The sequence below is a fragment of the Microtus ochrogaster genome, chromosome 4, assembly GCF_000317375.1.
Source record: "Microtus ochrogaster isolate Prairie Vole_2 chromosome 4, MicOch1.0, whole genome shotgun sequence".
NCBI lineage: Eukaryota > Metazoa > Chordata > Mammalia > Rodentia > Cricetidae > Microtus > Microtus ochrogaster.
The window spans coordinates 73,449,005-73,475,943 of NC_022011.1; the positions used below are offsets into that span (position 1 = coordinate 73,449,005).

The 26,939-nt window shown below is 34.2% G+C and overlaps 1 protein-coding gene across 6 annotated transcripts in view; it reads left to right on the forward strand.

Annotated features, from left to right (window-relative positions):
• Slc4a10 (solute carrier family 4 member 10) overlaps window positions 1-26,939 on the forward strand; it is a 223,431-nt gene that overhangs the window by 121,984 nt on the left and 74,508 nt on the right. For 3 of the 6 annotated variants that reach the window (XM_005346462.3, XM_005346463.3, XM_026778880.1), the window contains 6 exons: window positions 2,927-3,115; window positions 12,622-12,713; window positions 13,631-13,720; window positions 19,105-19,262; window positions 22,897-22,984; window positions 25,566-25,712. In XM_005346462.3, coding sequence (XP_005346519.1) covers window positions 2,927-3,115; window positions 12,622-12,713; window positions 13,631-13,720; window positions 19,105-19,262; window positions 22,897-22,984; window positions 25,566-25,712 — 764 coding nt within the window. The remainder of the gene's footprint in view (window positions 1-2,926; window positions 3,116-12,621; window positions 12,714-13,630; window positions 13,721-19,104; window positions 19,263-22,896; window positions 22,985-25,565; window positions 25,713-26,939) is intronic. The other 3 variants (XM_026778879.1, XM_026778881.1, XM_026778882.1) reach the window with 3 other exon arrangements.

Here is a 26,939-nt window from a genome sequence, read left to right on the forward strand (position 1 = left end):
TTTAACACAAGCACTGTAGGTTTTACAATGTTCTCATTTATCTTTAACATTTTAACACAAGCACTGTAGGTTTTACAATGTTCTCATTTATCTTTTTCCTTCTTGCTTTTTTTTCTTAACAAGATCATGGCATTGGGCTTTGCCAGGTTCTCTATATTAGACACTATTGCCTGCTGAGTTGTGAGGACTTGACTCTGGGCCCAAAGCCATCCTGGTTCATTGTTCCTAACTTTTCAAGTAACACTGATAAGTATTAATGTTTGGAAGAGAACACTGTATGTGATGACTAAAGTTTATGCCTGTCTCTGGTGCTCACTCCACAACGCTTTATTCTCAAGCAAGAAGAGCAACCTTTCCAGTTCACTAATATATTCTGTAATGTCATTGGCTTGTGCCTAAGAGGTATGGCTAAGGAATAAATGAGTATTTGCAAAAAATACGTTTTACTTTCTCCTCTGTATCTGTTTGAGATAAATATTATCTCTCATTAATTGCAAAGGTAGAAATTAGGGAAATTTTTTAGTGTGCAAGTAATGTGGCTCAATGAAATTTTAGTAATAATTTTATGAAATGTATGGTTTTAATATGATAACTTTAAGTTCTGTTTAGTATACAAGACGGGAGTCATAATATTTTATTTCTGGATCTGCCTTAAAATTGTGTTATATTAGTGTTTTATTAACTTCCTTATAGCTTCTACTATTATATATAAAATACAGATTTTATATACATTTTCTGTCATAGCAAGTTTTCAAAGTAATGTCTTATGTTGACAGTTCTTTAGTTCGTTTTGTTTTAATTCAGAGATGTTATAATTACCGATCTCCGAAGAACTGAAATAAGAATTTGCGTTTCATCTTTTAATGCCATGCACTTTTCAGAATTGAATGGGACTTTTAATCACAGTGGATGACTTCCAAATACTCCACACACATATTATTGCCAACTCCCAAATATTCATCTCTAACTTCTTTCCATTGTGAACAGAAAGTGACAGAGCAAACTATACTCTTTGTTTTTAATATGGCCCACGACCTAGTCTTGTAGGCCTTTTGTTATGAGATTTGGGACATTTCACATGGCTGCAAATGAAAAGGAAAAAGCATTTATCATGTAAAAATTGTATGTAACTCAAATTTCAGTAATCTTTAGAAAGTTTTAATGTAGTTGAAAGGCAGAGTTGGGTAGTTGTGACAGAAATCGTTTATCATCTGGCTCATGGCCGAAAAAACTTGGCTAAATAACTCAGTTCTTGTACAAAATCTATATGAATTCCATCTCCACTGACAGTGATTGCTTCATGTCAGTCATATGCAGAATGTCCATGCCGGGTGAAAATATTCCTTTATAAAGCAAAATGGCAAAAGTTAATCTGTTTCTTACTGGATATGGACAAGGGTATTTCCTTGTTGCTGCTGGCGCCACATTCTGCCCATAAAGAGACAAGCTGGTGGCTAAAGACACACCTGTAAGAAGAGGAAAGATACAGAGAACTGTAACTGAAATCAGGCTCATTGTGATTTTCCTCTCCTGCAAGCCAGTGAGATGAATCAGTTTAACCAAGATGATTTGCACTTTTTGTTGCTGAGCCTAGTTGATGCTGCTATAATCTGAGTGTATTAAATCCTTCACAAACTTCAGAGATTTATACCCTGATTAATGGAAATTGCAAAGAAAATCCAGTACTGGGAAATTCCTGATTGTCCTCTATTTGCTGATCAGTGCGTGCAGGGCCTTCAATTGTTTTCCTGACTGTGACATGTGATGCATATATTGTTACTTCTGTCTTACAAGTAATAATTCTGTGATTATTTAGCTTTGTGAGGTCACACAGCTAGAATGTTGTGGAGTGTTTCAAGTCCCTCATCATTGTCCATTTCTGTTTAGGACAAAAAGAAAGCTCAGTATTATAAGGGAAAAATTTGCTAATATTTAAAGGTTGCTAATATTAAAGGCTGCAATCCACTGAATATGTCAGCAAGAGGCAGTTCATTGGCATCTGCTTTGAACCTAGAACTTAATCTTTGATTTTCTGAAGGCAGACTACAGTGAGGTGATATTATTTCACTAAGGAACTTCAAATGCCCATAAAATAAATGTTCATATATTTGTTGGCATTCTCGATGCGATACATAGAAAATATCAGTGTACTCAGTTTAGTTTTCTGAACTTCTATGTTTTTCAGTTATGGTTTTTTGTTAACTAACACATTCTAAGGGTACTACCGTAGTTCCTAACCTCACTTAGAGGAATAAAGAAAATTATTCTCCACTGGAAAGTCATAGAAAACCCACATTAGTACATGTGTGAAGCTAAGCATGTGGCTACTACATACCTATAATGTGAGTTCCTGGGTGATTCAGAAATATGGAGTACACATTTGAAGCTAGCCTGGATTGCAGAAAGGGATTTAAATTAGTTACTGTGGTTGGCATTTTCTGTTGTTGAAAGTTGTACACCCAACTTTGTAACTACAGTTAAATGCTGAGTGTATTGGAGCCTTCGCAAATTTCCAGAGGAGCCCTATACCCTATTTAATGAAAAGTGTGTGTTTGTGAGTGTGTGTGTGTGTGTGTGTGTGTGAGAGAGAGAGAGAGAGAGAGAGGAGAGACTATAATGAAATCATTTTCAATCACAGACATATTAATTAGTTTGACATTATTCTCACTATATCCCTACCAATCAGTACAAATAATGAAAAAAATAACTTCCTGTAATAAAATCTAGTATATTTGAAAAAAATAAGTATTTAAAAGTGAGTGGTTTATAATGAAAATTCACATTTCCATGTAGCAATCGTATAAAAAATAAACATTTATTAAAAACATCGTACATTGAAGTTGTAGCCCTATTTTAGTATGAATAATACTCAGGGTGTCTGTTTTTAACAGAAAAACTCTGCTCCTTATCTTCTTTCCATCTTCAGATATGGTCCTTGACCAACAGATCAGCTCAGGTCAACTGAATGAAGATGTACGCCACAGAGTCCATGAAGCCCTGATGAAACAGCATCATCACCAGAACCAGAAAAAACTCACCAATAGGATTCCTATTGTTCGATCTTTTGCTGACATTGGCAAGAAACAATCAGAACCAAACTCTATGGATAAAAATGGTAAGTGCTCTTTTATATCTTCTGTATGACCTTGGAGTGTTAAATTGTTTCTAAATATTCAAAACGTTTTATTTGAGAACACTTTATTGAAAGTCATATTGTTTCAGTAGAATTGTTTTCGTGTGTGTGTGTGTGTGTGTGTGTGTGTGTGTGTGTGTGTGTATTTTATATTGATCTTAATTTCACCATCCTGATGTGGACATCTTAACAAAGAACTTGTTTCTAGAAAGGTTTCTGAATCAGTAAATTAAACCTTAACTAATACCAACTTACAGAATATAAACCCACAGCTCATAACCCACAGCTGAGAAGAGTGACGCAATGGTTCATGTTGTAGCAGTGGCTTCTAATTAAAACAGTAATGATCACAATGTATTTTTGTAGAAAAGGAAGCTTCTCCCCTAAAGGGTCCAGCAGCTCCTGATGTAGCTCCACCTATCTGAAGCCTATTTTCTGCTCTTGAGTGCATTGCTGTTTTCACTGCAGCATCTTAATGTGCAAGGAGCCTCCTCACCATCTTCACACAGCATCACAGTTGATCACCATTATTTTCTTGTTACCCTATTTTTTTATGTTGTTTTCTTCTTGGATCTATTTAGCCTTTTGCCATTTACATTAAGAAATTGCTTCACATTTTCTTATCATAGTTTTGTAAAGGAAAATGAAGTTACCATGAGATTAACATGAATTTGTTACTCTTCCGTCAGTAGCAAATGATTTTTAGTTCTAAAAGACAAAAATTGATGCCTGGGATGGAGCTGGGTCAGTTGAGTGCTCGCCATGTGTTCTCGGTACTCCAAGTTTCGTCTGTAGCAGGAGTAAACTGGACATGGTGGTACATACCTATAATCCCTGAATTTAGGTAGAGGCTGGAGAATCTGAAGTTCAAGGTCAGCCTCAAGTTCATAGAGTGTTAATGATGAGCCTAGTATATGAGATACTGATTTAAAAACCATGTAAAAGGTGAAAATTCTTTCAAATTAGCTACTAAAACTACTGACTTAGGCAAATAGACTACAGTATATGGATTGACAGCACAGAATATTTGTGTGATTTTTTTCCAGTTTCAAAAGTTTCAGAAATACTTTACAACAAGATGAAGATGAGTTTTCTTTAGAATTTGTATTATGTGGGAGTTTTTATTCTACTGAGTCAAATGTACACAAATCAAATACTTCAATGAACAGGCCAGTTTTGTTTCAGAGTGTCTTGAGGTCATTAAGTACATTAAGTCTCAAGACAATGTTAAATAATAATGAATTATATATTTCTATGAGGGCTGAAATCAATAAAATAGAAACAAAGAAAACATTACAAAGAATCAATGAAACAAAGACCTTGTTCTTTGAGAAACATCAGTAAGATAGACAAACCCTTATCCAAACTAGTCAAAACGCAGAGAGAGAACATCCAAATTAACAAATCAGAAATGAAAAGGGAGACATAGCAACAGACACCGAGGAATTCCAGAGAATCATTAGGTCATATTACAAAAACCTGTACTCCACAAAATTGGAAAATGTAAAAGAAATGGACAATTTTCTGGATAGTTACCAAAATTAAATCAAGATTAGGTGAAAATTTTAAATAGACCTATAACCTACAAGGAAATAGAAGCAGTCATCAAAAAGCCTCCCAACTCAAAACAGCCAAGGGCTGGATGGTTTCAGTACAAAATTCGACCAGAACTTCAAAGAAGAGCTAATATCCATACTCCTCAAAGTGTTCCACATAATAAAAACAGAAGGGACATTGCCAAACTCTATGAGGCTTTGGTTACCCTGAAACCACACAAAGACTCAACCAAGAAATATAATTACAGACCAACCTCACTCATGAACATGGATGCAAAAATACTCAATAAAATACTGGCAAACAGAATCCAAGAACATATTAAAAAATCATCCATGATCAAGCTGGCTTCATCCCAGAGATGCAGAACTGGTTCAACATACGAAAAAAATCTATCAATGTAATCCATTATATAAACAAACTGAAAGAAAAAACACATGATCATCTAATTAGGTGCTGAAAAAGCATTGAACAAAACCCAACACCCCTTCATGATAAAGGTTTTGGAGAGATTTTAGGGATACAAGGAACATATCTAAACATAATAAAAGCAAGCCGGCTGCCATCATTAAACTAAATGGAGAGAAACTCAAAGTGATTACACTAAAATCAGGAAAAGTTGCTTTTAAAGTATTTGTTTGAGATTTAGGTGCTATGAGAGAGGTGTATGTTTTGTTGAAAATCTGTATGTGCAGAGTTCTTTCTTTGCTTTTCAGGAAGATTTTTATCTTACTTTGGTCAGTGCTGCCCTTTGGTGTTCTCTTGTTTTGTCTGTTGCCTCAAGTTTCTATATTGACTCCATCTCTTTATGAAAATATATTATCTTCGACTTATTACACACTATAAAACCAACAAAGACAGTTTAAAGTTTGTTTTTTAAACTTCTAATAAAGACAGAAATGAAATATAAAACTGTCTTTAACTGAATGTAAAGCATTGATATTACATAGATGCATATATATTGATGCATATGTGAAGTTCATTAAAAGTGTTACGAGCTTGCTATGACATATATCAACTTATATTAGAATATTCTATTGACTATTTTGAGGATATAGAACTCACATTGAGACAAATACTATATTTAAATTAATTCATATTCTAAGTTATAATTTAATTTAAAACATATAATGCATTTTAATGTGAAATTGAAGATTTTATCATCTGAGATACAAATGTAGTGCTTTTTTTAATGGAAGCTTGAGGACAATTTTATTAGAGTTTAAGAGAGAAATCCCTGGGCAGACAAACTGTAAATTCTGGCAGCTGACAGAGGAGGATTATGGAGAAGAGGAGGGGAAAACCATGCTGTTGATGTTATTGTTGCTTTTACAGTGCTCATATTTATTTGGTTGGCCAATGTTAAAAATTTTGATAAGCGATGTTAATAATTTTGATAAAAGGTTTAAGTTACTAGATTCTAAAAACCTTTATAAAATATCCCATGTTTTAATTAATCCCATGTTTATGTTCCAAGATTACGGGGATCTTCTGAACAAATAAACTTAGTCTTCACTGCTTTTATTGAAAATCAGATAATAGCACACAGATAAAAATATGTTTATTCAAACAGATAATTTGTATGCTGCAATTTCTGTAATTTTTACTGAGGTTAATATTTGTATTTGAAAGTTTCATTACATTTTAGGGTAAAGGAAAGAAGGTGTGAGATTTACTGGACTGATCATTTATTATCCTATGTAGACCTGCAAGCACTGTTGCTGATCTAACTTTCGCTAAAATTCAGGAGAGAGGACAGAATTATAGCTGTGAATCCCAAGGCTATGTGTAGATTCAAGGTCTACAGAAAGTACTTTTATTTCCTTTGTGAAATGGCTTAGTTTTTCTGAAAAAGAGGATCTGAGTGACTCTGTTTCCATTTCTACAATCAACCTTTATATGAACACATACAAATCTTTCCAGGGCATGTGTTAGGGTAATAGAAACTTGGAAGCACTTCTAATAAGATTCATACACCCAATTAAGTATTGTTGTGCAGCATCCTGTCAGCAGTAGTTTCTAAGCCTAGGCTTCTCACACCTCCTCATGACTCTGTTTTGCTTCCTCACACACTTTACATAATTATGTGTGTTGAGAAGTCTGAAAATGTGTACAGACTTCACCAATTTAGAAATAAGGCTCCTACCCACAAGCCAAAGAACGCGCGAAAGACCTTTACTACTAAGGTTCTCAATCTACTTGTGAACTCTGTACACTGACAAACTTGAGATAAACAAAGAAATTGGAATCTATAAGCATAAATATAGAAATGACATTCTGTTTCAACACATGATTAGAGACTTAATTTTTATGTTGAAAAGAGATTTAATGGAGTTTTAATGTCCAAAGAGCTAAATGCAATATCTTTTTTTTTTTTAAGTCTCTTCAGCAAAATGTTTTACTCAGAAGGATTGACTTCTCCTCTTTTAAGGTTATAAAGTTAAAATCAATAGGGAGCTTTCTAAAATACTTGACAATAGAACATGTTTGTATTTTAAACTACAAAAGAGGCAAAGATATAGAAATAAGTTCTCTACCTTTGTATAATGTGTTTCTGATTTAGGGTTAAAAATTGAAATGCACTGAAAAACAAAGCAATATTTGCCCAAAGAAGTCTCAAAACCACCTAGAATATGTTTATTCTGTTTCCTTGGGGTATGCTAGCTTACTTGTTCTCTCAAAGGTTAAGTATCTAGACACTGCATTTCAAATGGAGGTCTTCCATGTTTCATATATTGCATCAACAAAATAGCATATTATCTTTCTCTTCTCTTTCCCAGTATATGCTTTCTGTTTGTAATTTTTTCTTAGTCATTTATGATAATTTGTCAATCTCACCTACAAATACACTGATATATATGTACACATTACATATATATGTAAATATTGTTGGTGTTCTGCACATTCTCCCCAGGGCTAAGATACAGGATGCTATGGATTCACCATGCATTTTTAATGCCACCATGCTGTGTTTAACTTTCACTTTTCATTAAGCATCAAAACTGTGAGAATTAAAATGACTGATTCCGATGTTTCAATAAAAAGTGACAGTTACATTTGGCAAAACAATTGCAAAAATAATAGAAAATAGTATCTACTTTGACATTAGAACCCTGTAAAATGTACTGAAATGAAAACTATCCATACTATTCAAGTCATTCCTTGAATCTAGAAATATTTTTTAAACACAAATGTGACTTGTGTTAGGTGATCAATAAATCAAAATAAATTAATGCTTATATTATCATTTAGGTCAGGCATTCTCTTAACACATGGAGAAATTCATATTGCAATTCTATTGTAAAATGATGTTATTTTCCTGATTTCATGTTTTTGATAATTCTTGGGCCTCATGGCTTCCGTAGTATGGGGTATCTCATTCCTCCATCATTACTATTGATTTCTAGCTCTTCTTCTTTTGCTTCCATATCTTCCCTCCCTCCTAGTTAGAACACTTTCCAATTGCAGGTTTTCTGGCTGCAAAATCTGAAAGGGTTGCAAGGCTTCTATTAATTTCTCTAAATTACTGTTCAAAGTCTTAAGTGGAGAACATTTAGATTTAGAAGGATGGGGTATGTATTGAGTATTTTGACCTGGGTAGATTGCAGCTCCTATGTTAATGATGTTTCTTTGTTTTATTACCTTAAATTAACTTTTATTATAATGCTGTACTTTTATTTCCAGATGCATGAGGTCTTTATGTTTAGAAATTCTCTTTAAATATTGTATTATCATAAATAAGAGAGCATGTAATATTTATCCATCATAATGGTCTACATTGAAAGAGAAAGCTAGAATATTGCTTCTTAGTATCGCTGAACACATAGCACATTAAGAAATTCCAATATATGAAAAATGTTAAGAGAAAATTAAAATTATGTTAATTATACACAATTTATGTGCCTGTTTAAAGGCTGTGTTATCATTGAGCTATGGAAAATTGGTTTTTAAGAGCAAATATATTTCTAAGATAACTTATTTAAGATTTTAATTTTTCATTTGAACATAACAGTTTTTAACAATTTTAACTGCATGCATACTCTTTCTGTTTTTGAAATGTAACTCACCTAGTCATAATTTTCTAAATATTTATCTTTCTTTCTCCATGTTTTCTATTTCCATAAATAAGTGTATTGCTGCACATGTATGTAACTTTGTCATTCATCTCTATATTTCTTCATTTTGCTCTGTCTTGTGTCTGTCTCTAACAGGCTCATCTCATCTCTGTACCTCCCTCATCTCCTACCCTTTGGGTACTCTAAATGCGTTGAAGGTTCTGAGGTAGTGTAAACCAGCTTGGACTCTAGGATAATAGTACTGTACTTCCATGTCTTCATCCCAGTTTCCTTCTAGTACATGTGATTTAGACTGGATTAACCAGAAGCAAATAATGATACATGTTGGAAATAAATTATTTAATGATTTGAATTAAACCAGATAAAAATTTTGAAACTGCTTTTATATCGTTCATGCACACAGTTTACATATATGAGAGAACTGTATGTGAAGACTCAAATACAATTCAAAGAAAATCAAACAGGTGCTAATATAAATGCTATGCACTACACACTTTAGCTCATATATATGAAACAAATTAGATTGTTATTAAAATATAGAACCATATTTTAACAGGTAATTAAGTAATGTAAATGAATTAAAAATGAATGTTGAATAGAAAAGATGATGTTAGATTTCTCAAGTATTTACACTTCTAGTCATAGACATCAGTTTATATTAGTGATAATGATATTTCATCAAGCTTTGAATAATTTTCATGAACTATAGTAAGAATAGTGAGTTTATATCTGTTTCATCGTGGTATCTTAATGCCTTGAGATTTACATACTATACTAGTAAAGGCAATCCAACTTTGCGATGCCATTTGATTACAGTAAGTTTCCATCTGGACAACGGGCAGCGGACAAGGGGAAGAATTAGGAGACAGGCAAATATTCGTTTGTAAGCATAGTGTTAAAGTAACTAGAAACTTCTCACAAGCCAGCAGCACTTACAATGTTTTCAGTACCCGAGTGCTGATTTCTGACTTGTTTCCCCCAGAGAGGAAAATATTCTTGCAAATTCTTCTCTCTTCCATTAGAAAGCAGTCACTATGCCTGAGAATTGTTATTGTACGAATGATATTTTTTCATTACAGAAGTCAATCAGCCATCATATTAGAGATGCCCTTCCCTAAATTTATTTATTCGTTTTATGTAATAGTATTTGAGTTCATGAAATGCCTTTTGGAAATTAAGCCCATAATCTTCTGAAAGGTGGTGACTGTTGAATTAAATAAGTTTTAAGCAAAAAAAAATCATAGTGCACTACAAAATTATGAAAGCTATTTTACAGTGTGAGGAATCTAGTAATTCTACGGACTATTGCAAAGCATGCATTTTAGCTTTATGTATATAACAAACAGTATATGTTTCACCTGAAATCTTTAATTTTTCTAAATAGCATAAGCCAAGCTTTTTAAGCTTAAGTCTTAAATGATACCTACAGATTCTCAGTACCCTGCAAATTTGTCAAAACTACTTTGTTTATATTATTTTACTTTAATTATTCACTGTATACTTTAGAAGTAACATTACAATTTTAAATGCTATTTAAACTTTGAAGGACTTTGAGAGTGACAGATAAATTTATGTATCATTCTAAAGTATAGAAGATACATATACTGGGGCTTCTGTACCTATATCAGAAGATATCTGTACTATAGTACACATTTTCTAGACATGTCTGTACTCTGGAAATAGCATGTACTTACTGCCATCTAACATGCATCCTGCTTGATATCCAGAACTAGGTCACTATTAATATCATTTAAAATATTCAGAGAAGTAGTTTCTAATTCACTTCCTAACTATCAGCTTTGAAAGGTAATATTTTATAATTTTTAATTTTAAAATAAAAATAGCATAGAACTGTAAATATCTAAATGTATCTATTACAATTATCATGTAATAGCAACACATTAGAATTCACAAATACTTACAAAATAAAATGTAAGTGCCAATGTTTAAATGTAGTTCATAACCTGAATATAATTTATTAAATATTGTTCCTGAAACATATGAATGAAAACAGCAACTAGATTTTTCAAATTATAAGTTTTTCAAATTAAAATATAAATATAAAATTATATTTGCTATCTGATTATCTCATCAAAGTTGATTTTGCATTGGCTTTACTCTTTTGGTATGTGTTTTCTAACAGTTTTAAGCAATTGATATTTCATGTAGTTTCTGACTATATGACAAAAATTATTATAGGAAAACATATCTTTATTTTTTCTATAACTTGAGTCTTATCTCTCTATTTCACAAAATGTTTAATAAATTTAGTTTTAAATATATTTAATCCTCTAACTTATGAAAATATGGAGAAATGTTGTGAAACTGGTGATTGAAGACATCTGTTAGTAGCACAAACGCATTATGTAAAAGGCTTTATAATAACAGTTATTATTCTGAGAATGGTGACTTGAGTTGTAGCTACACATTGCAGGTAGAGATGGGAGAATGGAAAGCTCACCTGACTTCCTCTGGAGGATGCACACTGCCTTGAGTTCTGTATTCAAAAGTCAGAATCGGTGGCTGTGGTTTGAGGTGAATTTTCTTTAAGATGTCACTTTGTCTTTATCTTTACAACATATATTGTTTTTCTGTATTTGATGGAAGCCGAAAAATGTTTAATGCTAGAAGAAAATTAAATTTATTACTTTCTGACAAAGTTATTTTAATCCAGAAATTGTTATCTATGAAAGGATGATCTTTTACTGACAGGTTACTAGTCTAAGCAGTAAGATTATACTAGTATTTAAAATAAATAATTTTGTTTTTAATAATACTTGATGATCAGGGAAAAATTGATTTTTTTCTGTAACTATTTAAAGTAAGTAAGAGAAGTTCAGAGTTTGTAGCAATCGGAAAGTTTGAGAATAAAGGTGAATTCTGAATAAAACTGAGACTTCAGCATGGAGAGAGAGAAGTTAGGCACAAAGAGTACTTCTCATGCTTGAGAGCAGTGAAAGGAAAAGGGATTTTGAAGCCGTTGAGAAGAATGTACACATAGTAAAGGCTTCAGCATTGAATTTTTATTACTCGTTTCACAGTGAAAGTAACAAGTGGAGATGGGCTCAGATAGGCAGGGGAAATTAATAAACCAAGCTACTTATTATTTGACTGCTAACTCTGGGCGGATTTCAAAGGATTTGTGCTTGTAAGGACTGCTGCATAGTGAATGGCGGGCATTATGTTTTCTAGTTATTGTCACATTCCCAGCTCGGTTATCCAGATAACTAACCTCACCTTTCATACGAGGATGGAGAACTGCAGCGTATTCATATTTTCAATAATGCTCTTGGAAAGCTGTACAACTCTAGTCTAGCGATCTTAATAGCAGATGAGTGGATAATTATAGTCACAAGATCTCATATTTCTAATAAGTTCCACCTCTAAATTTTATTGCTAAAGTACATAGTGATTTTGCTAAAGTACATAATAGAACCTAAAAGTATGCTGGGCAGTTACTGATATTTATCTTTTCTGGTATTGTCAAAAATTCTTCAGAGCGTGGAGATTATGCCTTTTTTAATATGTGCAATTGGTTTTAATTGATATTTAGAAATCAATGAACTTTATGGTTAAATTTAATTAAGTTTTGAAGGCAGCTTCTCTTCAAAGAGAATAATCATTTGGAGTTTTAAATTGATAATTGACTTAAATATTCTTGATTGACTTCTCCCATTTCTATCTGTAACTGATAATCTCTGCATTGATATAGTTCTGTTTAACTGAACGTTCATGCTTACATCACAAGCTTATTAAAAAACTCTACTTAGTTTAGTTAAATCGAAGTTCATCTTTCACCCAGTCTGCCTAGAACTGTGTAAGTAATTGTTTGTATTCTGTAATAACAATCTCTTTCAGCAGGTCAGGTTGTTTCTCCTCAGTCTGCTCCAGCCTGTGCTGAGAATAAAAATGACGTGAGCAGGGAAAACAGCACTGTTGACTTCAGCAAGGTAAGTCTTTCTTTATTTCACCTAAGGAAGTGGCTAAATTGCTAGTAGAATTTCTTACCTGTTGACATGGGCATCTGCATGCCTTTATTTGGGTTCTTAGCCAAAGCTTTAAATTGTTATAGACAACGTTAGAGTTCAGCTCACATGCAGTGCTTTGCTTATATGAGAAAAGAGATGTGTAAGTTTTATGAATCATCATTTGGATTCAGCCACTTGTAGTGTATCTCTTGAAGTAAAAAGGACAACTGGACTTCATAGAAAGCATAATCTGTTGCTTTAAAATATTTTTACATGTCCCCCCTCAAAAATTCCTCTTATGTAGAAAAAAGTCATCTGATATAAATCTTTACCATTACTGTATAATGAGAAGTCAGTGTAAGGAAACCCTAGAAGGTAAAATAACAGAATTTGAATAAAAACATGCCTAAGGGCTAATTATGTTGAGAGCTACTACTAGTTGTGTATTAGCTAAATAAAATAATTCATTTGGATTTATACTAAGAAAATAATTAGTTACTGAAATGAAGGGATTCTTGGTTATGCACTTCTGGCTTGTGTATGTGCTACAGTGACTGTGGCTAAGTAACAGCTGAATAGAACAGAGAAGCTCCAATATTGGTCTAAAATCAGGATGTTGGACGATTTTCTCTGAGTGGCTGATAAAGAAGTATTGCTTTGGTAAAGCCCTCGGCATTAGCAATAGGGAAGGGAAGTGGGAATGGATTTTGGTCTGAGGAAGTAATCTACATCAAAGTTCTGAAAAAAGTAATGGCAATGAGCACCTTGGGCCTGTTTTAGCATCCCTGGGACATGCGTGCATGAGCTAGGCTAGCTATGTGCATGCCTTTGCCATGGTGCCTGGTGGAGAATTGTGGGAGCATGATGTACCAGCTTAAGTCTGTTAATTATGCGTGCAGGGACTGGGAGGCCAGCAAAAGGGGCATACTAGTCCATGTGGGATGAAACAAAGGCATGAAAAAGGACCTCCACATCAGCAAGAGAGAGAGGTGAGGGCATATTTGGGCTCTATTTCTACAGCAGTTCAAAGCTCATCTCACTGTATGGAGGCATGTAATTCAAATATTAAACTAGTTTAAATGTATTCCATCTGCCACCCTAAGAATTATATTTTTAAAGCATTATATCATCATTCATCTGTAAGTTATAATAAAGCTGTCACAAACTTCCATAAATTTAATTTTTTCTGTTCTTAGTTCAAAATAATATCAATCTTAAAAGTGATGACATAAAACTTGACTGTCTTATAACAATGGAATAATTGACATTTTTCAAAAACAGTGAGTTTAAAATATGTAGATCGTCCTTGAAATTAATTACTTTTAATATTAAAAACTTATACATTGAATTTCATATATCCATGTTATTTTGGAGCCTATCTTCATGACCTTCAAAAATAATGCATCACCTTTAAAGAGAAATGGAGATTACCAATTAGACAGGACAGTAATCTCATCCCTAGGATCCCCTGGCAAATGGAACCATAGAAATGGCAGAACTAGGTTTTTTTCTCGTTTAATCCTTTCTTTCATCATCACATTTTCATTTACTGGCCCATTTAATGGGGAAGTTTAGGCCAGCCATCTGCAGCCCTCTGTCTTTTGTTCATCAGAAAGAACACGCTTGTGGAAGGCTGTGTGTCTAGCATCTATCTTTTGTGGCTTTTGAAGAAGCTCTCTACATTGCAACATTACCATTGCCTAAAATAATAATGTGTGCTTATCGTTTTGTTGTAGAGGTTCGATGGTGTTGTGGTTTGTCAGACTGAACATAAAGTGACCACTGTATTAAGAGTGTGAATGGAAGGGTCAAAAAAATTTCAGACCCCACTTAACATGCTGGCCTCCACTGGGTCTTCAGTGCCTTTAACAGCGTTTGAGAAAGATGTCTTTTGAAGGAATCTTATAAGATTCAAAATTGTTTAGTCTCTAGTTTTAGACCAATAAAACAAAACAGGAAGCATTCCTAGTTTTATAACCTGGAGGAGCAGAGAATTAGGATTTGGAAAGCATTGATCCATCACTATGGAAGCTATTCTTAGTGCCAGATTCTGAAGGTGCAAGTTAAGATGTTTTTAACCTAATGATTTCAGTTTGCTGGTGGATTTTCTAAAGTTCAGCTTATCTCCACATTACTGTGTCCATTTCAGTATTTTCATTAATGTTGTATAGATCCTAAATCTCACTCAAAAACTGAGATATTACAAAGGCCCTTTTCACTTTATGTAAGTTGATCCTGCGTTCTACCATCCCTCAATCTCCACATCTTTAGCGTCTACAGTGTTTAGGGCCTCCAGGTTTATCCAGTTAGCATAATCTGTTATGTCAGAGTATGGCTCTTTCCACTATGCCTTCAAAAAGCAGGTGTTTCTAAATAATATAAACCTCTTTTTTTGTTTTGCTTTGAACACAATAGAAATGGCTCTTTTTTCTTTTTCTTTTTTTGTTGATTTTTTTATTGCACTCTACATTTTTCTCTCTCGCCTCCTTGAAATGGCTCTTTTAAGTCAACAGTGATTCTTGTATTTCAAACGGTCCTAAAGAAGTGTCCCATAATTACACTACCTGGAAAGAACCTCTCCTTTTTGCATCTTTGTGCTGTGCATGAAGCATATTGGGAGTAAGAAACTTTAGTCATATCATTTAGTGCAAAAAACGGAGTCCTAGAGACCTTACACTGCCACCTGCTCCAGACTGCAGGGTCAGGCACCATTTGCCTCATTAACTATCTTGCTTTTAGTAATAGCTTTTATTTGTTTATTTATTAAAAATTTTCACCTCCTCCCATCCTCCCATTTCCCTCCCACTCCCCCCACTCCTGCCACCCTTGCTCTCCAGTCCTAAAAGAAGTCAGGGTGCCCTGCCCTGTGGGAAGTCCAAGCCCCACCCCCCATCCAGGTCTAGGAAGGTGTGCATCCAAACAGAGTAGGCTCCCAAAAAGCCAGTACATGCAGTAGAATCAAAACCCGGTGTCATTATCATTGACTTCTCAGTGCTTTCTCTTTATTTCCACCTCCGTTTCTTTCAGCTCTAGGTGTGTGCCTTGGCTGCGCATTTCCAGCCCCACCATGGTCTTCTCTTTTATCTAGTTGCCTAGAGATGAACTATTTTCATCAATGGTTTAAGTCCCAAATAACTAAAATCAGGCTTCTTTCCCTTCATGGTATAATAGTAGGGACCATAGAGTCTAGAAATATGGTATAAATCTACAACTCCCGAATTGTAGCTTGATTCCCTGAAAGTTCTCTTCAAAGCACTTGAAACTTTCAGGATTTTTCTATGTCCATTTCAAATGTCTGAATCCACTATGGGCGTGACTTAGGAAGGTATTGTTTTTTTGTTTTGTTTTTTATTGATTTTATTGAGCTATACATTTTTCTCTGCTCCCTTCCCTGCCTGTCTCTTCTCTCCCCTTCATGGTCTGTATCCATGCTCCCAATTTATTCAAGAGATCTTGTCTTTTGCTACTTCCCATGTAGATTAGATCCATGTATGTCTCTCTTGGGTCTTCATTACTGTCTAGGTTCTCTGGGGTTGTGATTTGTAGGCTGGTTTTCATTTCTTTATGTTTAAGTATTGTAACCTAGACCCTCAAGTACTCTTTATGCAACTATAAATTAATACACGATTAAATTTGTGGTTCTTAAATACAGTTTTTTGTTTTAATAAGAAGAAGGAATATTGCTAAATGAGATTATTTATGAATTGTGAACTAATATAATAATATAGAATTATTCTAGGTATAATTTAATCTGAAAATATAAATATGATTAATGCATTATAAAATCTAATACCTTCCATAAATATCCATGTAGTGCAGAATAATATAAAATAATGATTGCAATACAATGATTGATCCCAGACATGTGAATGTAATTTATTATATTTAAAATAAAAAGAAAACTTTGCTGATATTGAAATCAGATTCTGCATAACTTCTTCTAGGTAATAAATATCAGTTATATGTTTGATTTATGTGATTTAAAATCATATATAATGGTGACATTTTTGTTAATTAAACTTCTTTAATATGCTATGCAATCCTTGACTCAACTGAATTTCAATTTAAAGCAGTTAATTCTATTTTTGCCTCTTCTCTGAGGTACAGACTTTAATAGCAAAGACTTTGATATTGGTTGAGTTAAAAAAATAAATTTGAAAAAAGTCTTCTAGGCAGAATTTATGCTTCAAGCATTACCAATAAATTTCCTATTAATTACAAATTATCAGTTTTTATTTTTATGTTAATATTGGCATTGCATCCGTGTCTTTGTACGTGCATGCCTGTGTGCACGTGTGAGCACTCATGTGCGTGTGAGGTGCTTGTGTGCCACAGTGTTTATGGGGAGAGTAGGGGACAGTATGCAGGAGTCAGTTACCTTCTTCCATTTGGATGCAAGGATCAAACTCAAGTCTGAGATTTGCCAGCAAGTGCCTGAGCCAACTCACCTGCTTATTGGTCTTTGTAAAAAGTTATGCCATCTTTTAAAGTTTTGTTCTGTTTTTCATAGATTTTTCTACATGTTGATTAAATTTAGTTATTTATTTTTTTTAAACTTTGAACATTTTGTTAAAAGGTTGTTGCATATTTCTCACAGAGGTAGGAGTGGTTAGATGGAGGCTAAACATGAAGAGTAGCATTCAGATTTTTAACACCCACATAAATAACGCCCTGTAAATCACAACAACAACAGCATATCCCAACACATACAGTATATAGCAAACCTTGATCCTTTTCCTGGAATCTTTCCCATTATGGCAAAAGTGCAGACATTACTAATTTAAAGCATTTTAAATATCACAATAAGACTGTGAATGAGACTTGCTTTCTATGAATTAAAAGGTTAGATTCTACAAAAGCAAAATACGTAGCATGCAATATTCATTATACATACGAGAAGAATTTATACATTTATATTGGTGTATATTTATAGAGAAAAAATGTGGAGCATGTAGCTTATAATATTTGTGAAATATTCTTTCTATGCAAACTTTTAATTTTGTAAATGATTCTTTAAGATAAAGTATCACTATACTAATTGGTGGAATGCCGCAAATCCTTATTTTTAGTTGTGGCCTTGTTTTTCAGTGCTGGAGAGGTTATGTAGAGCTGACCACATGCTAGGCAAATGCTCTGCTATTAGAGTTATATAAACTGCTATTATATTGAATTCTTTTAATTAAATATAGCTAAATATAGCTGTATTACTGTGTTTTATTAATTTAACAGTCATAGTTTACATATAGCTTATCAGGTGTCTTTAAATAGCTGCACAAATGCCTTAATTTGAGAAACATTTTAAACATAATCATTAGACTATAGCTATGGATTTATAAGGTGCTTTTTAAATTCTTTTATTTTTGAGATTATAATGTAACTATGTTGTTTCTCCTTTTTCTTTCCCCCACCAAACCCTCCCATATAACTTTTCTTGTAGTCTTCCAGATTCATGTCCTCTCTTTTTCATTAAATTTTATTAAAATGCGTATATGTGTGAAATATAGGCTGCTCAATCTGTATAATGTTACTTGTGTGCATACAGGGTACGTTAAAACGTTTTATTGATTTAAAACTTCTTTGAATAGTATTTTCTAATTTTTAAGCCTTCAAACTAATTATCTTTCTATAAATGTTTTCCCAGCCTCATTGCTATATGGCGGAGCTCACTCCTTCTCTCTCTTGCTCTCTCTCTCTCTCTCTCTCTCTCTCTCTCTCTCTCTCTCTCTCTCTCTCTCTCTCTGTGTGTACCTGTGTATTTGGTCCCCTTTTCATTAGCATAATTGCATAAAACCAATTGCCAGGGCAGCTAAACTCCTAGTCCCTAAAAAACAGCGTTCCATAAAAAGCAACTCAAATGAGTTAGAAACAAGAAATAGGCCTTACAGATTTTACTTTAAAGCCACTGTTTCATTTCCATTGAAGCGTCATGCATAAAAATGATATGTATTTAAAGACTCTTCTACATGCATTTTTCAGACATCACCCTTTCCTCTTAGTGTTTCTTTTTAGTGGTCTTTTTGTTTTATCTTCATTCATTTATATCACAGACATTTCATAGTAGAAATTCAACTATGGATCTACAGTCATTTAAAATGCTATTCCTTTAACCCATTTTTTTTTCTTTATTCTGTCATGTCTCAGTTGTATGAACAACTTCAACTGAAAAATTTCTCAGGCCAACTGTACAATATGAAAAACATAACACAATTTAGAATTTAGAATGAAAACAAATGTTAAAGTTATATTATACTATAAGAATATATTTATTTTAAAGTAGCTATATACTGAATATAAAATTCATCTGTTATAAAATATTAAATTTGTTGACATTATAATTAAACATGATTAAAGCATTTACTTATGATGCTCTCAGGTTGATCTGCATTTTATGAAGAAGATTCCTCCGGGTGCTGAGGCTTCAAACATCTTGGTGGGAGAGCTGGAGTTCCTGGACAGAACTGTCGTCGCCTTCGTCAGGTTGTCTCCAGCTGTCCTGCTCCAAGGCCTGGCTGAAGTTCCAATCCCAAGCAGGTAAAAGTATCCAAGGAATTTTTATGCTTATGGAATAATTTATCTTAGGAAATGGTAATATTTTAATAAAGTTTTCTGACAAATCCTTTACTAGAAATGAATTTATTATCCATAAACCTGTTGTCTATTGCTTATAAACATGGGAGGGGTGCTTTAAAAACTACTGTGACCTTCCTGTCTCCTTCTGGAACTTCATATTTCATGCTTCTCATCTGTAGAATTCAGCTATTCTACAGTTTTTCAAAGATGATATTGAACTGTATGTTTAAGAAGAGGATCTAAGCATGTAGTCCCACTGGAGAGAATCATAGAAGACTTATTTTCTTGGGTTAGGCCTTCAACATCTATGGAAATGCCTGGTTGGAATCTAGTGTTTCATGCTTCAGTACTAGGTCATTCTGTCTCCACTCTGAGGGTTTGAAGAATCATTGGTGGTCATCCAATGAACATGGTTGATTCTGGTCAAAAGGCCAAGTTTAAATTTATTACCTGACTTGTTTTCTACTACCTAAGGATGCATTGAAACTAAAAGATAAAGGTAATTAAAAATGAATTCTCTTATTGTTGATTCCTGCTTTGTAGATACAAGGGTGTTCGTGGGTAAAACTACGAGAAAAGAAAACAAAGAGGAGAATATTGACTTTAGCATGTTAGACTCTTCCTGCTTTATCTAGGAAGCTTGTTTCCTTCTCTCCGGAGACGATTTAACCTGATTCCTATGCACACATGGCCTTGGCTAACCATGGCAGAGCCTGTCTGCTTACAGAAACGGAAGGTGCTGAGAAGTGCAGCTGCCCTGGCAAGTGGGTTTAGAGAATATGTTTTCATCTGGGAACCTCTGACTAGAACTCAAAACATAACACAAATTCCTCCACTATTTGGTTGCAGATAAGATATCCAGGCTATAGGGAATCATAGAAGTAAGGGAAGCCTCATTCATAAGGACCCTTTGGGTGAGGACTCTGTAAGGTCTTCAGTTGGAGCACATGTCTGCGTGGGCTGAGAAGAAACTTTGGTCACTATTAAGGTTATGGAAGAAATTTCTATTTATCCCATTTGGAGGATACTGATGTACATATCAGCTTTCAATTAAAAATGGGGAGGTAAACTAAGTATATTAAAGTAGCATACAGTATGGATAAGACTGCATTTTTCTACATGTAAACTACATACTATTAAATATTCTGGATTCCAGCCAGTGGTGGTGCACACCTGTTATAGAATTTTCTTTTAACTAAGCAAAGATGTGTTACATTTGCTTATGCTGTGAAACGTTATTTTAATTCTGTAAAGGTGTGTTAGTTTTGTTTATGCTGCATTTGTTTAGTTATGTAAAGATGTGTTGCATTTGTTTCACCTTGCTTGCCTAAGGAACCTGACTGGTCTAATAATAAGCTGAAGAGCCAATAGCTAGGCAGGAGAGGGATAGGCCAGGTTGGCAGGCAGAGAGAACAGGAATCCTGATCTAGGCTTGGAAAAGGAATGAGAGGAGAAGAGTGGAGAAAGAGAAGAAAGGAGAGAAGGAGGGGGCAGGCCTAGGGCCAAAAGCCAGGTGTCCTCCAGCCAACAGACATGAGAAGCAGTGAAAGTAAAATACATACAAGGAAATGAAAAGTAAAAAGCACTGAGGCAAAAGGTTGATAGAGAAACAGGTTAACTTAAGTGAAAAGATTTAACCAGAAATGAGGCTAAGCTAGGCAGAACATTCAAAACTAAGTCTCTGTGTCATGAATAGGGAGCTGCTTGTGGCCAAAAAAGAAAAAACAAAAAAAAAGAAAGCCTTGGGAGGCAGAAGTAGGCTGATCACTGTGAGTTTGAGGCCAGCACGGTCTACAAAGAGAGTTCTAGGAGAGCTAACGCTCTAGAGAGAAACCCTGTCTCAAAAAACAAAACAAACAATAGTTTCTGGAAATCTGGGATTCTGATTTCATGTGTCGTGTTTACTAATTGTAGAGCAGTAGAAACTGTAGTAGTTTCAAATTCCCATTCAGTTAGATATTCTTATCTCACCACTGAGGAAGGTATCTGGAGACCTACGAGTAAATGAGGGCTGCTTATGACAGTGACATTTCTTGTATTTCAAAAAAAAAAAAAAGAATTCTCAGGAGTAGAGTATAGCCATAATAGGGTTATATACCCTCACTTTGAGACATATCAGGCTTAGGTGATCTCATTCATACTGACACAGCAAAGTGTATGTAGAGACAATGAAGAAAAAATTGGGGGCACAATCGAGCCACTATGTAGGGAGAGATTCAAAAGACTGGGATATTGTTGTAGGAAGGCTGCTTGGGCCTTCTGTCTGCTCGGCAGTTCAGACCCAAAATAATTACACAGAAACTGTATTAATTAAAACACTGCTTAGCCCATTAGCTCTAGCTTAATTTAACCCATTTATGTTAATCTGTGTATTGCCACAAGGCTGTGGCTTACCACCAAAGTTTCAGGATGTCTGTCTCTGGTGCTTCATGGCTTCTCTTTGACTCTACCTTCTCTCTCCCAGTATTCCATTTAGTTTTCCCCATGTAACTCTTTCTGCCCTGTTCTGCTATGTGCTCAAAGAAGTTTCTTTATTAACCAATGGTATTCACAGCATACAGAGGGATATTTATTTAGGAAAGGTAAAAAAATAAAAGAAGATTAGATAAACAGAATAAAGAAAACTATCTGGGAACCAGAACTATAATCAGGGGCATTCCATGATTATCAAGCAACATACAGTAGATATGTCAGAAAATTAATCTTTTAGGACATTATAAATAACACCTGCAGTAGAAACTTTAAAATGAGCAAGATACACAAAGGTTAGAAATCATCTCAGCATTTTATCAGCATTATAGCTGATAAAAGCTTCTGCCACCACATTCAACTATTTTTGCTTTTTATATATTAACTGCGGGTACACACACACACACACAGAGTTGAATTTGATTTGGGTTCAGTTATAACTGATAGAAAATTAATGTTGCATATAACCTCTAAGATTGTCTAATAGATGCTTCGTATGAAACTATATAATATCTAGGGCTTACAGCTAAGAACTATACCTGCTAGAGTTGTCTTTAATACTGTAAACCATTTAACACATGAACACTACAGAATGCTACTGCAAAATACATGGCACTCTTTAATTTTCACACCTTTTCCTTTTCTTCTGCCTAGCTAATTATTAAGTCATAGCAGTTTTATGTTCAATCAGAATGTGTGTACAGTGACTGGATGTTAATAATGTGTTCTCCCTTAATGTATAATACTTTATTGCTCTTCTTCCACTTGAGTGATCTTCATTTTGTGTACTTGTGAACTTTCCTGCTTCCTATTCAGAAAGATTTAATTTTCCTCTCATCCTCCTCTAAGAATGTACAATCTTTACAATTCCTAGTCACAAATGTATAGGCTGTGTAGACAGTTATATGCAGAAACCCTGGGGTTAAAAACACCCTAATATTCTCATTGCCTGATGATTTTATATAGAAGTCTCAACTATAAAACATTTCTAAATTATAATGAATTGTAAAAACTTATGCAAGTTTTTACATCAAAACCCTGTTTGATTCCATTGAGATTGGTGATTTATGCTCTACTAAGTTTATTGTTACATTTATAGCTTGAGTTTTTTTCTTCTTCATTACAGATTTCTGTTCATTCTTTTGGGACCCCTTGGAAAGGGTCAACAATATCATGAGATCGGCAGATCAATTGCAACCTTAATGACAGATGAGGTATTTATTCGTTTCTTTTTTTTTCTATAGGAATATTATATAATATAACAAAAAGCAACACATTGAAATTATATAGAACATACAAACAGAAAGAAAAGGCCAAAGAAAATACACAAAAATAGATAAAGAGTCCAAGACTCTCTTTCATCCACTCAGGAATCCCATAAAAACATTAAGCTAGAAGCCAAATATACACCTAAATAACCTGTGCAGGTCCTGTGCATGCTGCCCCAGTCTCTGAGTCCAGGCATGCATTAACACTACACTGTTGATCTAAAGGACCTTGTTTTTTTGGTGTCCTTTGTCCTGTCTGGCTCTTAGACTCTTTCTGCCTCCTTTTCCACAGTGTTCCCTGAACTCTGAGGGGGAAGGTTTTAACGGAGGAATATTCTCACAAGATATACCTAGGTTTAGAAGTCCCTTTCATGACAGTTTTCTGGAAATCATATTTTTCTGTATTGGATCCAATTTTCCCAAGTTTTCACTACCAACTTTCCTTGAAATAAATTACCCAAAAGAATAAATTAAAGCCAAGAATAACAATTTTTAAAGCTGATATGGTCATAAAATTGTTAAGCATTTATATTTTGTACTACTCTGTAAATGACTTATATGTTAATAGCATAGAAAATTTGGGGGGAAAGTTACTTAGCTGTCTAAATGAAAAGTAGTAGTTAAGATGCATAGGATATATAACACCAAAGAAGCTAGGAAAACTCTGCACACTCTCTGCAATTACCTGATATATCTACATTTATATCTATATCTACCTATTTATATATATATAGAGAGAGACATCTAGATATCTAAATATCTATAGATAGATATTCCTAACTTTGTGATTTTAAAACTATTAATGGAACTGTAGATGAATTTTGCTGATCTCCATTATATATTTCTTTGTAAAAGAAAAAAATGTACATTTCTATTTTGAATTATAAAAAACTTTCATGGGGAGATGTTAAGTCTCAGAAAGTAAGATTTTAAAAACCTGAATCCCTGATACCACAACAACATATCTGGTCAAACAAGATATGAACTAGAACACCAATAAACATACTAACATGAAGGATGGTAATCTTAGGGGCCACTATCCTTTGGCAAACAACAGCTAGCAACAACTATCTGGAGAGAGAGAGAGAAAGAGAGAGAGAGAGAGAGATACAGAGAGAGAAAATGAGAGAAAGATATATATGAGAGAAAGAGAGAGAGAGAGAGAGAGAGAGAGAGAGAGAGAGAGAGAGAAAGAGAGAGAGCGAGTCTTTCTCAGGGCTGATCTTACCTATCTAATACCAAGTGGTCAATTCTGAAAATGTACACACAGGCAACACAAAATAGACTCAGCAAATTATATTAATAAATTTATTAATTTATATATTTATATATGTAACAATAATAATCTTTAAAAGGGGCTGTGAATTTGAGAGGAACACGAAGAAGGAGTTGGAGGGAGGAGATGGAGAATTGCTAATTTATTCAGATATTTATTGTATGTGATCTGCATATCAGCACTTGTACAGAAGGTGGATAAAAATATGGACAAAAGCTTTTCATTTGTTGACCAAATAGTTGAAAGATGGAGTAACATAGAAGTTACTATACAAGATCAGTGAAGGGAGCTAGAGGTGGTATGAGGAGCTTCCTACTTTAAAGAGAGAACGTTTCGGAGCCAACAACAAACAAGGACAAAGGTTTTGAGATGGGAGTATATCTGGATCACTTGGGACATTTAGAACAAAAAGGCTTAGTAGGAGTGAGGCCATTTAGGTAATGGGCCAATTGTACAGGGCATTGGTCTATCACAGAAGAACTTAGACAGACTGGGGAAACAAGTGGAAGAGTTTGAGTATGGAACTGAACCCCAAGTCACCCTTAACTCATCCTTGACTCCCCAGTTTCATATCCACATCCAATCCATAAGTAACCCTTTCAGACTCAGACACTATGTCCAGAATCCTACCACACTTCATTTTCTACATGGTTTGTGTCTGGCTTTTCCCCATTGTTTCTTCTAACAGATTCAGTATATCTGGTTTTATGTTGAGGTCTTTGATCCACTTGGAGTTGAGTTTTATACAGCATGATAAAATGGATCTATTTGGATTTTTCTTCATGAAGCCATCCAGTTTGACCAGTTCCATTTTTTGACAATGGTATCTTTTTTTCAGTTTGTATTTCTGTTTTTTTAATCAAAAATCATATATCCATGGGTAGGAGGATTTATGTCTATGTTTTTAATTCCATTGATAAAAATATGTTTTTTGTCAATACCATGCTGTTTTTATTATAATAGCTATGTATACACCTTGAAATCGGGAATAATGATACCCATTCCTGGACACACACACACACACACATACATGATTCATTGATTATTCAGGTTTGTTCAGCTATCCTAGGTGTTTTGGTTGCCATATGAAACTGAATTTTTCCTTTCAAGGTCTGTGAACAATAGTGTTGTAATTTTGATGGGCATTGCATTGAATCTGTAGGTTGCTTTTGCTAAGATGGACATTTTTATTATATTAATTCTTTTGGTGTCTTTTATAGGTTATTATTTGCTACTCTTTTTCTTCCACAGGTATTTCATGATGTTGCTTACAAAGCTAAAGACCGCAATGACTTGGTGTCAGGTATCGATGAGTTTCTGGACCAAGTCACAGTTCTCCCTCCTGGAGAATGGGATCCAAGTATCCGGATAGAACCTCCCAAAAATGTTCCTTCCCAGGTAGGTATATCTGAAAACATTCTTTCAAATTCTAATATTTTGATTTCCTTTAATTTCATGTCCCTAAATAATGCAACTTGCCATAAAGTATCAAATTATTTATGTTATTCCAAGAAAGCAAAAACATTAATTTACAAAATGTTCTTGTTAAAACCTAACACATTGAGAAATTTGGCATTTTGATCATGAGCCACTAAATAGGTCTAATGTTCCTGGAAATATTTCAGGCCTGACATAAAAGATATTGCATTGGGTAATATTAAATTTAATAACAGCATAAAATATGACCTGAGATAAAGCCCATTATTTTCAGTCTTCTGAAAGTTGACAAGGATTAGGAAAATTAGAAGAAGAATTTTGTACAAACTCCCTATTACTGGTAATCACAGTGGAAACTGGGAAAAGTTTTTCATCATGATCTTTATGCTTATATTCTTCCATGTATTGTATAATTGTTTTAATTCTGTACATGCAAATCAAATATGTGTCTTACCTATCCTATATTACGGAAGAAATAATAAAAATTGGCGTTAATGTCTAGGGTGTGAGTGTTGAAAATGATGGCAAAGCTCTCTTCTCATATTGCCTCTCTCTTCCTGGGGGATCTGCCTCCCATGTCCTTCACATTGCCTTCGGCTCTTTGTCCTACAGAGTCTCTGATGTTCTGGCTGAAGTGAGAAATATGTCTATTGACCCAATCCTGGACTTAGATTTTCAGGGCAGTTAGAAGTTGACAAACTGAAGTCCAGTGGTGGTGGCGTACGCTTTTAATTCCAGCACTCGGGAGGCAGAGGCAGGTGGATCTCTGTGAGTTTGAGGCCAGCCTGGTCTACAGACGAGTTCTAGGACAGCAAGGGATATACAGAGAAACCCTGTCTCAAAAACAAAAGCAAACAAACAGAAAACAAAAAGTCGGCAAACAGGCAAATATATTACTTAATGATGAGTATGTTTAAAAAGGTCATGTCATTTCCTCTTATTAATATCTCAGGCTTGTGTTTTTATTTGAAGTCATTCTACCATTACTAAAGTCTATTTACTTTCCTTAACAACTACCATTTTGTAGTTATGTAACTAAAACCATATAATTTAAGTTCCTCTGCTACTGAAGTAAAGACAGTGGCTTTGAGAGTAGTTGTAAGGGTTTCCTTATTTCTCCACACATGCCCATGTCTGCACTGATGATATTAGAAATGGCAACGTGATGGTTTATAAATAATAGAAAAA